Source organism: Monodon monoceros, unplaced genomic scaffold (genome assembly GCF_005190385.1).
Source record: "Monodon monoceros isolate NGI ecotype Baffin Bay Population unplaced genomic scaffold, NGI_Narwhal_1 Super_Scaffold_16, whole genome shotgun sequence".
Taxonomy (NCBI): Eukaryota; Metazoa; Chordata; class Mammalia; order Artiodactyla; family Monodontidae; genus Monodon; species Monodon monoceros.
The window spans coordinates 69793162-69807917 of record NW_021703772.1 but is presented as its reverse complement, the minus strand read 5'-3'; the positions used below and the strand labels follow the sequence as shown (position 1 = coordinate 69807917).

At 34.8% G+C, this 14756-nt stretch overlaps 1 protein-coding gene across 15 annotated transcripts in view; it reads left to right on the top strand.

Moving 5' to 3' along the window:
- The window catches only part of SLC4A10 (solute carrier family 4 member 10), a 301395-nt gene that overhangs the window by 103999 nt on the left and 182640 nt on the right, over positions 1-14756 (top strand). For all 15 annotated transcript variants that reach the window (XM_029224937.1, XM_029224936.1, XM_029224932.1 and 12 more), the window contains one exon: positions 8601-8682. In XM_029224937.1, the coding sequence (XP_029080770.1) occupies positions 8601-8682 (82 nt within the window). The remainder of the gene's footprint in view (positions 1-8600; positions 8683-14756) is intronic.

Below are 14756 nucleotides of genomic sequence, written 5' to 3'. Positions count from 1 at the left end.
TTGGCTGTGGGTTTGTCATATATGGCCTTTATTATGTCGAGGAAAGTTCCCTCTATGCCTACTTTCTGCAGGGTTTTTATCATAAATGGGTGTTGAATTTTGTCGAAAGCCTTCTCTGCATCTATTGAGATTATCATATGGGTTTTCTCCTTCAATTTGTTAATATGGTGTATCACATTAATTGATTTGCGTATATTGAAGACCCTTGCATTCCTGGAATAAACCCCACTTGATCATGGTGTATGATCCTTTTAATGTGCTGTTGGATTCTGTTTGCTAGTATTTTGTTGAGGATTTTTGCATCTATGTTCATCAGTGATATTGGCCTGTAGTTTTCTTTCTTTGTGACATCATTGTCTGGTTTTGGTATCCGGGTTATGGTGGCCTCGTAGAATGAGTTTCGGAGTGTTCCTCCCTCTGCTATATTTTGGAAGAGTTTGAGAAGGATAGGTGTTAGCCCTTCTCTAAATGTTTGATAGAATTCACCTGTGAAGCCATCTGGTCCTGGGCTTTTGTCTGTTGGAAGATTTTTATTCACAGTCTCAATTTCATTGCCTGTGATTGGTCTGTTTATATTTTCTATTTCTTCCTGATTTAGTCTCAGAAGGTTGTGCTTTTCTCATACTTTATCTATTTCTTCCAGGTTGTCCATTTTATTGGCATAGAGTTGCTTGTAGTAGTCTCTATGATCCTTTGTATTTCTGCAGTGTCAGTTGTTACTTCTTCTTTTTCATTTCTATTTCTATTGATTTGAGTCCTCTCTTTTTTTCTTGATGAGTCTGGCTAATGGTTGATCAATTTGTTTGTCTTCTCAAAGAACCAGCTTTTAGTTTTATTGATTGTTGCTATCATTTCCTTCATTTCTTTTTCATTTATTTATGATCTGATCATTATGATTTCTTTCCTTCTGCTAATTTTGTGGGGGTTTTTTTGTTCTTTCTCTAATTGCTTTAGGTGTAAGGTTATGTTGTTTATTTGAGATGTTTCTTGTTTCTTGAGGTAGGATTATCTTGCTATAAACTTCCCTCTTAAACTGCTCTTGCTGCATCCCATAGGTTTTGGGTCATCGTGTTTTCACTGTCATTTGTTTCTAGGTATTTTTTGATTTACTCTTTGATCTTCAGTGATCTCTTGGTTATTTAGTAGTGTGTTGTTTAGCCTCCATGTGTTTGTATTTTTTACAGACTTTTTCCTCTAATTTATATCTAGTCTCATACCGTTGTGATCAGAAAAGATACTTGATACGATTTCAATTTTCTTAAATTTACCAAAGCTTGATTTGTGACCCAATATATGGTCTATCCTGGAGAATGTTCCATGAGCACTTGAGAGGAAAGTGTATTCTGTTGTTTTTGGATGGAATGTCCCACAAGTATCAATTAGGTCTATCTTGTTTAATGTATTATTTAAAGCTTGTGTTTCCTTATTTATTTTCATTTTGGATGATCTTTCCATTGGTGAAAGTGGGGTGTTAAAGCCCCTACTATGTATGTGTTACTGTCGATTCCCCCTTTTATGGCTGTTAGCATTTGCTTGTTGTATCGTGGTGCTATGTTGTGTGCATAAATATTTACAATTGTTATATCTCTTTCTTGGATTGATCTCGTGATCATTATGTAGTGTTCTTCTTTGTCTCTTGTAATAACCTTTATTTTAAAGCCTATTTTGTTTGATATGAGAATTGCTAGTCCAGCTTTCTTTTGATTTCCATTTGCATGGAATATCTTTTTCCATTCCCTCACTTTCAGTCTGTATGTGTCCCTAGATCTGAATTGGGTCTCTTGTAGACAGCATATATACGGGTCTTATCTTTGTATCCATTCAGCCAGTGTGTGTCTTTTGGTTAGAGCATTTAATCCATTTATATTTAAGGTGGTTTCGGATATGTATGTTCCTTAACATTTTTTAAAATTGTTTTAGGTTTGTTATTGTACCTCCTTTCCTTCTCTTGTGTTTCCTGCCTAGAGAAGTTCCTTTAACCTTTGTTGTAAAGCTCGTTTGGTGGTGCTGAATTCTCTTAGCTTTTGCTTGTCTATTAAGGTTTTAATTTCTCTGTCAAATCCAAATGAGATCCTTGCTAGGTACAGTAATCTTGGTTGTAGGTTTTTCCCTTTCATCACTCTAAATATGTCTTGCCACTACCTTCTGGCCTGCAGAATTTCTGCTGAAAGATCAGCTGTTAACCTTATGGTGTTTTCCTTGTATATTGTTTGTTGTTTTTCCCTTGCTGCTTTTAATATTTTTTCTTTGCATTTAATTTTGGTAGTTTAATTAATATGTGTCTTGGCTTGTTTCTCCTTGTATTTTTCTTGTATGGGTCTCTCTGTGCTTCCTGGACTTGATTGACTATTTCCTTTCCCATATTAGGGAAATTTTCAACTATAATCTCTTCAAATATTTTTTCAGTTCTTTTTTTTTTCTCTTCTTTTTGGACCCCTATAATTCGAATATTGGTGCATTTAATGTTGTCCCAGTGGTCTCTGAGACAGTCCTCAATTTTCTTCATTGTTTTCTTTTATTCAGCTCTGAGGTAGTTTTTTCACTATTTTATCTTCCAGGTCACTTATCCGTTCTTCTGCCTCAGTTATTCTGCTATCGATCCTTCTAGAGAATTTTAAATTTCATTTATTGTGCTGTTTATCATTGTTTCGTCTTTAATTCTTCTAGGTCCTTGTTAAACGTTTCTTGTATTTTCTCCATTCTATTTCCAATATTTTGCGTCATCTTTACTCTCTTTACTCTGAATTGTTTTTCAGGTAGTCTGCCTATTTCCTCTTTATTTGTTTGGTCTGGTGGGTTTTTATCTTGCTCCTTCATCTGCTGTGTGTGTTTCTCTGTCTTCTTATTTTGCTTAACGTAGTGAGTTGGAGTCTTCTTTTTACAGGCTGCAGGTTCGTAGTTCCCATTGGTTTTGGTGTCTGCCCCCAATGGCTAATTATGGTTCAGTTGGTTGTGTAGGCTTCTTGGTGGAGGGGACTGGTGCCTGTGATCTGGTGGATGAGGCTGGATCATATCTTTCTGGTGGGCAGGACCACGTCCGGTAGTGTGTTTTGGGGTGTCTGTGACCTTATTATGATTTTAGGCATCCTCTCTGGTAATGCGTGGGGTTGTGTTTCTGTCTTGCTATTTGTTTGGCACAAGGTGTCTAGCACTGTAGCTTGCTGGTCATTGAGTGAAGCTGGGTCTTAGCTTTGAGATGGAGATATCTGGGAGAGCTTTCGCTGTTTGATATTATGTGGAGTGGCGAGGTCTCTGGTGAACCAATGTCCTGAACTCGGCTCTCCCACCTCAGAGGCACAGGCCTGACACCCGGCCAGAGCATGAAGACCCTGTCAAGCCACACAGCTCAGAAGGAAAGGAAGGAAAGGAAGGAAGGAAGGAAGGAAGGAAAAATAGAAAGGAAGGTTATTAAAATAAAAAAATTATACAAAAATAATACAAAAATTATAAAGTATTAAAAAAAAGAAAGAAATAAGAGAACAACCAAACCAGAAATGAAATCCACCAATAATAACAAGTGCTAAAAACTATAGTAAACAAACAAAAAACCAAAAAAACGGACAGACAGAACCCTAGGAGAAATGGTAAAAGCAAAGCTATACAGACAAAAATCACACAAAGAAGCATACACATACACACTCACAAAAAGAGAAAAGGAAAAATATATATATATCTTTTGGGAAGTCTGAGGTCTTCTGCCAGCATTCAGTAGGTGTTCTGTAGGAGTTGTTCCACATATAGATGTGTTTCTGATGTATTTATGGGGAGGAAGGTGATCTCCACATCTTATTCCTCCGCCATCTTGAATGTCTCCCACTTATCTATTTTATACATAGTATTTTGTATCTTCTTAATTCCATACCCCTATCTTGCCCCTCCCCCTTCCCTCTCCCCACTGGTACCCACTAGTCTGTTTTCTATATCTGTGAGTCTGTTTCTGTTTTGTTTTATGCATTCATTTGTTTTAACTTTTTAGATTTCACATATAAGTGAAAACTCAGTATTTGTCTTTCTCTGTCTGATTTATTTCACTAACCATAATACTCTCTAGGTCCGTGCACATCATTGCAAATGGCAGAATTTCATTTTTTTTATGGCTGAGTAATATTTCTTTATATATATTATATATGTATATACCTATATATATACATACCACATGTTCTTTATCTATTCATCTGTTGATGGACACTTGGGTTGCTTCCATATCTTGGCTATTGCAAATAATGCTGCTAAAGCAATCTTGAGAAAAAAGAATAAAGCTGCAGATATCATTCTCTCTGACTTCAGACTATACTACAAAGCTACAGAAATCAAAACAGCATGGTAGTGGCACAAAAATAAACACATAGATTAATGGATCAGAGTAGAGAACCCAGAAATAAATCTGTGTGACTATGGTCAATTAGTCTATGACAAAGGAGGCGAAAAGCAATTGGAGAAAAGACAGTCTCTTCAATAAGTGGTGCTGGGAAAACTGGACAGCTACATGTAAAAGAATGAGACTAGAACATTTCCTCACACCATATACAAAAATAAACTCAAAATAGATTAAAGACCTAAATACAAGACTTGAAACCATAAAACTCCTAAAAAAGAACATAGGCAGAATGCTCTTTCACATAAATGGTAGTAATATTTTTGGGGGGTCTGTCTCCTAAAGGCAAAAGATAAAAACAAAATAAATAATTGTACATAATTAAACATTCAACAGTATTTTTTGATAGATATTTCTTAGTCAAAGTTATGTATGTAGGTTACCACTTTGATTATATGTTCATCTCTATGAAACTTGATATCATGGTTTTTAGTCATTGAAATAAATGTGACATGTAAATCAGGGTCATAGCAAGAAAGAGATGGTCACTCAAGAAGGGTGATAAAAAGAATTTAATGAAAGGACTGATTGGGATTGACATATACACACTACTATATATAAAATAGGTAACTAATAAGGACCTACTGTATAGCACAGAGAACTCTACTCAATAACCTGTAATGGCCTATATGGGAAAAGAATTTAAAAAAGAGTGGACGTATGTATATGTATAACTGATTCACTTTGCTGTACAGCAGAAACTAACATAACATTGTAAATCAACTATACTCCAATAAAATTTTTTTTTAAAAAGTAGGCAGGATAAAGGGTAATCAGCGAGGGTTAGTGAAATCCCAGAAACCTGCAACAGTCAGAAACTGTCACTATTTCTAGGCCTAAAGGAGCAAGGTGGGGGAGCAGTTAATGCAAACCAGCAAGATGTATAGATGTAGAAGAGTCACGTGACAAGCGCTTTGGTGTTTGATAGAAGATCACAGCCATTGCCAAACTATGGCCCAAAATGGGCCATGTTTCTCTCATCCCAACTCTATAGTCTTCTGTCATTATCTCTCATTGGCTGAACTCAATAGGAAGCTAAAAGGCAAGGGGGCCTAGCGATGCAGTCTGTAAAGACACAGAGCATGGTGAATAAGAGTGGAAAGTGGATCTGTAAGGGTTAGTGGAGAGTATACAGCACACAGTACTATTCTAATATCTAATACCTAAAAAATAAGGCAGAAAAAGTGGTTACTTTTTAAAAATGATATGATAAATAGTTCTAAGGAAGAAAGAATTCTGAATTGAAAATGAACTCCTTTTCCTCTATTCATTTTTAAATGAGATGAGAATTAAAAGGTTATGAAAAAGTTTGAATTTTCCTGCTCACAAGATTACTGTTAGATTTTGGTTTGTAAAACTAGAAAAGTTTATTTCATTGGTGGCTGTGCTCAAGAGCTATGGTAAATCAGAAAAAGGTGATTTTTACATATTCATAGAGCTAATGATATTTACAAAAAAGTCTAGAAGAAATTTCTGTGTGAATTAGTTACTGTTAGTCTGTCCCAGGGCCATAGTCTATACCAATGTTTTTCAAATTGCGTGTCACAAGCCATTTTTCGGTCCTGAAATAAATTTAATGGGTAGTGACTAGGACTTCTAAATGAAATAGTATACCCTGGAACAGAAAATATCAGAGTGCACTTTTTATACTAAGAGTAAATACTGGTTTGTGAAACTTTTGTTTTGATTACATATATATGAATATGTGACTGTGTTGGGATATATATTTCTCAATATGGGCAATGCTTTAAATTTGGAGGGAACATGGCCTATATTGAGAAATATATATCCCAACACAATACTATTTACTGGACTCAATCATCTTATAAACGTTTACCCAACAGTGTAGTAAGGGTGAATTGTATTGAAAGGCAATGTAATATATTTGTGTTCTCTCCCTACACAGTGCTAAAATTTGTTCCTAGGTGAGTAAATACATATGGAAATTAGGGTGCATTAATATATTTGATGTTCACCAATTCTAAAGATAGTAACAGTTCAAAATGAAGTGAAAATATCTTATTGCTCTATTACTGCATAGACTGGCACCCAGTGCCATAAGTCCCTCTGCATTCCCATCATCACACCTCATATTTACTTGCTGTTGGTAATAAGGGGGAAGGGAAATATTCTGCTAAAACATCTTGAATAATATTGAAGTGATCTTTTGAGCTATAGCCAAAGTAGAGGAATTTCGGTATATGTATTAACATTAATCTGTATCTTGGGAATTTTCAGCTGAAAATATGGAACATCCAGAGAGTATTTAAAGAAGATAATATGAAACTACAAAATGAGTCACTTACATTGAGTTATATTCATATTCTAGCTTCCAGTTCTTTTTCTTTTAAAGAAAAATTAAAATTAGGTCACTTCTGCCTGTAACCTGCATAGTAATTAAATAATCAGTTATTTCTTATTTAGATTCCATTTCTACTTCTGCTGCAAAATTTCATTTTCTCTCAATATCTCAACATTAGCGATTCAACAGAATTATCTTTTGTACGTGGACAGTATACATGCTTTATATAAATAAGGGGAAGAAACATTTTGTATAAGCTGAAAATTATTTCAGGTCCTTGAAATCAAAATCAAGTATTTATTGTATAGGGGGAAACACCTTCATGTATTCTATATAAGCTTTCCATTTTGCAGTTGTTTTCAGAGACTGCCATTTTGAGTTATATTCGAATAGTGTTCCTTCTGACCTTTGAACAAGGATGCATGACTTAGTTTTTGGCATTCTTCCTAACAACACCCCAGAGGGCAGAGTTGTATTCTAGTGTGACATATATTTGAAAATGTCTTGCACAGAGGGTAAATTTGATTTGTAAATGTATCAAGAACAGATTCAAAATAGGCTGAAACTTGCATTTATCTGGTTCAGGAAAATTATAAAAGTCTCAACTTTAGTCTTTCTATTGCTATTATTGGTTAAACCAACAGATTTTCTTAAACTTTGCCAAACAGAAGAGCAATGGGTTCTGAAATCTATCTTCATTTTAATTTTTCTCTCATTTTCTCTCATTTATAGTATAAGTTTATCTAACTCTGATTTCAAAGACTTTACCCTGACTTGTGTCAGTACAAGTTGTCAGAAAGACAACAGGACTATAGGCTATGAAACATGTCCTTCTGGTGCATACTGTGCTGCATTTGAAGCATATGAGAGCTGATCTTTTTAGGCTGAAATATGTCTATACTCCTGCAGTTGAAAGTACTGACTTGTCAAACATGGAGGACAAATCTTTATTAAGATTATGTTCAGGAATTAAAAAGCTTTCAGAGAAGAAGCAAAAACCTTTTACTTTTCTAATAGTAATAAACTAGAATAGGCTTAGAAATAGATCTTGAAAGGTTTCATTCAACTTTAGTCTACCTTTTCATTTCTCCTTTTGTACTCGGTATTCACTTTTAAGGCAAGTTTTACCTGGGTGTTCACAGATAAAAGTTGTAAATAATTTGTGTTTCACTTCATTCAGTATTTCATATTTTGTCCATTCCTGCATGGTCAAAATGGATTATACTCACAGCTCCCCCATTATTTTATTGAGTACCAAATCACTGAGTATACTATTTTGAGTTATGTGTACAGTGTTCAGAAGACAAAGCCTATGCGCAGCCCTTCTAAATAGGTAAAAAATTTATAGAAACTGAATGAAGGTTTAATGCACATGATTGTAATTTACAGTTTAGTTTGAATAAAATGCATTATACTGAAACAAAGTCACTAGAGTTTTAGTTTACCTAGTAATTGATACTAATTGCTTTCAAGAGATTAGTTCCCCCCAACCCCATTTATAATGGCAATGGAATTATTTCTCCCTGACATAGCACTAATGATTTTCATATTTTCCTTGTATAGTTCAAAATGTCATCTTGTTAACAAGAATTCTTTATCAGAGATAAAAATACATGTTACTAAATTGACAGGATAACTGTTTCTTTTCTAGTTTTCATCTCACTAATAAATGATGCCAACTGGAATGTTTGACTGCCTTCAATTTCATGGAAAATCAAATGACATTCCTTCTCTGAATGTGTGGTCAAATTAATCTTAGTCTTTTGTAAACTAACACTTGATAATCAAATAGAATAGTCATGTACAAGTAGGTTTATGTTACTGAATTAAACCCCTAAATTATTAGATCACATTAAAGTTTATTTGCTGAAATTAAGAGAATCTATGTACTATCATTTAGTCTTCTTTCTCTCTGTTCTACAGAGAAATGATGAAGAGGCAGTTGTGGATAGAGGTGGAACTCGTTCTATTCTCAAAACACACTTTGAGAAAGAAGATTTAGAAGGTAAGACTATTTTGGTGGGGGGGATACCTATTGGTGTTTCAAAGAGAAATGTGAAGTTTGTTGCAATGTGGAGAACTGCAAAAGTTGATATCAGAGTAATAATGGTGGTGGTGGTGGGGTGGATATGACTGTTTTGGTGTCCTCTGGAGTGCCAATAGTCAGTCCTGCAAACAATGAGAGGCATTAACTCATTCAACAGATGTTTGTTGAACCTCTCCTATATTCCTGTACTGTGTTGTGTGCCAGTCTTTCAATAATCCTTCCTTCAAGGAGTTACAATTAATTGGGGAATGAAAAGAAAAATATTATGACAGACCAACATATTGGGTGTTATGTGACAGGGGAGGACAGGAGGAGCATCTAATTCACCCTATGTTGTCAGAGTAGGCTGTCACTGGAAGGGAGTTAAGAACAATTGGTATTCCAGTTTTACTGAGATATATATGAGAGAGGGCTGGAGGCATCATTTGTCTCTTCAGTAGGAAGAAGGTCAGATAATTCAACAGGGAGGTAGTATGGTCTAGCAGCTGGTAAAATATAGAGGCTCTGAAACCAGACTGTACTGGATTCAAATATCACTTCTGTCCCTTATTTGTTATGGAAGCTTTAGCTTAATTAGTTAACTTCTCTGTACCTGTTTTCTCTGTTGTTAAAATAAGGATAACAGTGGAATATATTTCCTAAATTTTTATGAAAAATAAGGGAAAAATACTTAGAATAGTCCCTGGCCTAAGAGTTACATAAGTATTGACAATTATTATTCCACTGCAATTTAATGTATACACGCCATTAGTTCATCTTAATTTTTTAACAAGAAATTATTACTAGTGAGATACAAGGTATGTGGTGTTTTTCATCTTTTTGTTGAAAAGTGAAACCCAAATCATCTTAAGTAAAACTAATCAGAGATAGCTCCTAATAATCTACAGCAGCTGAAAAGTAAGTGTTCATTCCCCTTAAGAATTATAGCCACTTAAATTATGGTTAAATTCATTATTATTGGGTCTTATATTTAGTTACAACAATTAAATAACAGAAGAGTTAACATACTATTTAGAGACAACTTTCAACAACTATACCCACTCTGTGTTTGACATTTTGCTTGATGCACAGAAAGCACCCAAGGTCTGGAAAGGTTATACTTACTGGGCAGGTGTAGTAATTTGCATGCTATCCATATTCATTACACAAATTGAAGGAAGCAGAAACTTGAAAAATCTAACCCAGTAATGTCTAATATAAAGCGAATTTTTCTTTAGATTTGAAAAGCAGCATAGTTACTGTCCTACTTACTTCATACCATGACTTAAGCTATGCTTATATTCACTAAACTCACACAAGAAAACCTAATAAATCAAGAATTTAGTGTAAAAATATACTCAATTCCAGTGAAACATCATCTTGGGTTTAAAGATTGTGATTGATAATCCACACACAGATAATTAACAGTTAACAGTAATTTATAAATAATTACAGTAAAATACTAAATGGTCCCTTTGAATGGAAAATACATAATACAAAAATAAGATTTAATAAAGTTACTTTAATTTTTGTATCAACATGTATTACATACGTTTCTTTTTACTGGGAATACACGTAACAGTGTACAATGCTTCTTAAAAGAGATTTCTTGTTGGCATAACACAGTTGGATAAATCAGATTTTGTTCTGTTTGCTGATGTCTATAGTGGGTATTTTAATCCCAGAAGTGAATAACTGTGACTTAGTCACTGGTGATTGAAGTTAACATCATAGAATGCAAAGGCAACATTTTAGAATTTTGAAAGAAAATAAGAAAAACCTTATTTATGTTGACTTTCTTAATATTTGTTCTGCTCCCAGATCATATTAAGTAGATAAACATTCCAGTATTTGAGGATGCTGTGGAGGATTCTGTTGTGATGCATGCAAAGAATTAATAGATCTGTTAGTGGTTCCCAGACTGATTACCCTGAATCAGAAAATAATGCAGGGGCAATGAGGTGGATGTCATGGTTCAGGAAAAAATCAACTGGTAGCATATAATATAATATAACGTAAGTGGGAGAGCACCAGAGAGAAAGGTGGCATTACTGAGGATAAGGGTGGTGGTAGCTTCTCCTTCTGTGTAATTAAAGAAAAAGACCAGGGCACCACTGTTTTTTTTTTTTCTTTCATAATTTCCAAAACTTGAAAGCAACCAAGATGTACTTTAATGGATAAATAAACTATGTAGTATGCCAATGCAATGGAATATTATTCAGTGATAAAAAGAATTGAACTATTGACGTTTCTCTAAGGAAGATATACAAATGGACAGCAGGGTCATGAAAAGATATCCAACATCACTAACTATTAAGGAAATGCAAATCAAATCTGTAATGAGATATCACCTCGAACCCATTAGGATGGTTACTATTTAAAAAAAAAAAACAGAAAATAACAAGTGTTGGTGAAGACGTGAAGAAATTGGAACCCTTGTGCACTACTGGTGAGAAAGTAAAATAGTGCAACTGCTATGGAAAGCAGTGTGGAAGTTCCTCAAGAAATAAAATTACCATAGGGCACCACTTTTTAAGAGCTTCTTTAGTAACATAGATAAAATATACCAATAGATATTTATTTTAAATGAGCTAGAATTTGGAATTGCTACCCCAGAAATTACCTTCAGCTGAAGGGAGCTGCCTCTCCTGTGGCATCTGAATTCAATAAGTTATCAGAGAAGGAGTATAAAGGCCCAGAGTCTTGCCTCAATTTGGTACAATTCTGAAAGGCTCTCTCAGCTTCAGAGCCTCCTGTGGAGTCAACTGAGGCCATTATTGCAAATGTACCATAATTCAACTTCTTCTACCAAATGCTGCAGCCTGCATTTCCTCACAGGTGTTACTGCTGATAGCTCTCTTCAACAGACTCCCTGAACACAAATTTCTGTCTCAGTGTCTGTTTCCTGAGGAATCTGAACCACTCATTGATCATTTTCCTGTTCCCTGAACCATACCGATAGACCTACTTGGTAATTGATAGGACCATCACATTGGTTTCTTAGCCTGTGGGATTAAGAACTATTGTAGTGGGTGAGAAGGCTCTGAAAGTACTTGCCTTGGCGATGATAGTAAATGAAAATCAGTATTGCATATGACAGGAAATAGCAGAGATTAGTGCCATCTTTATAGATCTAAAGTATGTCCCAGTCTGGCCACTACAGAAACTTGTCAAAGTCTAGACAATGGTGGTGGACTACTGCAGACTCGGCCAAGTGGTAGCATCAATTGCAGCTACTGTTTCAGATGTAGAATCTTTTTAGAGCAGGTTAACATGACCACAGGTACATGGTATGCAGCTGTTGATTTGGCAAATGCATTTTTTTTTCTATTACTACCAAGAAGGTGTATCAGAAGTAAACATTCTTTTGGGAAGTACAACAATATACATTTATGGTCTTGCTCCACGGCTGTGTTAACTCTCCTACCCTGTATTATAATAGACTCCAAAGGGATTTGGACTGAGTGGGTGTTCTGCAGAGCATCATTTTGGTTCACTGTGTTGACCAAATGAACATGAAGTGGCAAGTATGCAGAGGCCTTGATAAGAAAGATGCATTCCAGAGTCAGCTTCTCAGTGAATCTGACTAAAGGATAACATTATAGGGTGTGCAACACTGTACTGAGCCTGAAACTCCAGGGTGGATGGATGGATAGGTGGGGTCAGTTTCCACATGGGCCTAATAAAAATAACCCAGTGCCTCTTCAGTTCTTTTTTTTTTTTTTTAATTGAGCAGAGTTCCCTGTGCTATACAGTAGGTCCTTGTTGATTATCCATTTTAAATATAGCAGTGTGTACATGTCAGTCCCAAACTCCCTTATCACTTATATGCGGGGAATCTAAAAAAATGATACAAATGAACTTATTTACCAAACAGAAACAGACTCACAGACTTAGGGAACGAATTTATGGTTAACAGGGCGAAGGGTGGGGGGCAGGGATAGTTAGGGAGTTCGGTTATTCTTAAACACCTCCATTCTCTCTTCATTGTTCAGCCGTGCTCAGCTTTTCTCAGAATGGATGCCTGAACTTTTAAAAAATTTAATGAATATTTTATTTTTTCAGATATGACGATTGTTATATTTTCTGCAGGCATAAGAGCAAATTAATAAGTTGCTAAAAATAGTATGTCATTAATAATTAGATGATAACAAAGAGAAGAACATTCAATAGCTGAAGATATGTTATTATTTAGCCATTTTGACTGAACGGATCGATTTCCAGTCAAAGCAATTCTGCCCAACAACTGGATTGCTTTTTTAAAAAAATTAAAAAAAATTCTTTTGTGGTAAAAAATTCATAACATAAAATTTATCATCACAGCCAATTCTAAGTGTACAGTTCAATAGTGTTAAATATATTTACAATGTTGTGTAAGCAGTGTCAGAACTTTTTCATCTTGGAAAACTGAAACTCTTTAACAACATCTCCCCATTTTCTTCTCCCCCTGGCAAACACCATTCTACCTTCTGTTTCTATGAATTTGACTATGCTAGATACCTCACAGAAGTGAAATCATGCAGTGTTTGTCCTTTTGTGACTGATTTATTTCACTTAGCATAATGTCATGAAGATGTATCCATGCTGTAGTGTTAGAAATTACTTTCCTTTTTAAGGCTGAATGATATCCATTGTATGTATATACTACATTTTGTTTATCCATTCATCTATCGATGGACACGATTGCTTTCATCTTTTGGCTATTGTGAAATAGTGCTGTGCTGTTTGGCTAGTGCTGTTATGAGCATGAGTGTGCAAATATTGCTTCAAGACCCTGCTTTCAACTCTTTTGAGTATATACCCATAAGTGGGATTGCTGGATCATAGGGTCATTCTATTTTTAATTTTTAGAGAAACTGCCATACTGTTTTTCATAGAAGATGCACAATTTTACATTCCTACCAACACCGTGCAAGGGTTCCAATTTCTTCACATCCTCACTAACACTTGCAGTTTTCCAGGTTTTCTTGATAGTAGCCATCCTAATGGGTGTCAGGTTTTGATTTGCATTTTCCTAATAATTAGTGATATTGAACATTTTCTCATATGCATGTTGGCCATTTGTGTATCATCTTTGGAGAAATGTCTATTCAAGTCCTTTGTGCATTGTTTAACTGGATTTTTTTATGTGTTGTTCAGTTGTAGGAATTCTTTATGTATTCTAGATATTAACTCCTTATCAGGTATATATGATTTGCAAATATTTTCTCCCATTCTGTAAGTTGCCTTTTTGATCTGTTGACTGTGTTCTTTGATATGCAGAAAATTTTAATTTTTTGATATAGTCCAATTTGTCTAGTTTTACTTTTGTTGCCTAAGCTTTTGGTGTTATTTCCAGGAAATCCTTGCCAAATCCAATGTCATAAAGCCTTTCCCTATGTTTCCTTCTAATTTATAGTTTTGGGTCTTACATTTAGGTCTTTGACCCATTTTGAGTTAATTTCTGTATATGGTGTAGAATGCCTGCAATTTTATCCTTCATATTCCTGTGTTGTCTAACTTTACACTTGTTATAGCTTGCATTACTCCTTACAGGTTAAATTTTCCCCCAAATCACTGATATATAAAGAACTTCTTTAGTGAGAGAGAGACTGTTTGTTTTCCATGCTTTTAGCACATATTTCTAAAATAATACCTGCTATTTTTCTACAGTCTGAGAACATGGAAGATGCAATAAAACCTCAAGAATATTATTAAAAATTTTGTGTTCAAAACCTTTTTGTTGCTCCATACCAAATTGGTGCCTTCTCATCTTCTCCACAAAGAATAGAATGTCCATTCTGCCCATCCATTAGCGTTACCTGATCCCTCCTGGCAGAATAATTATCTTCCTCCTCCAGATCTCTCTTTCTGAATTTACATCATTTCTTATATTATTATTATGTATATATTTCTTATCATCCTTATTTGATTATAAGTTTGTTGAGGGACAAATCTTTGCCTAATACATATTTGCATTCTACCATGGTATCGGTCCAGCAGTTTTTCTTAAACTAGATAGGTACTAAAAAATGTGTTGCATTGAATCTCATTTATATATAATTCAATAATAT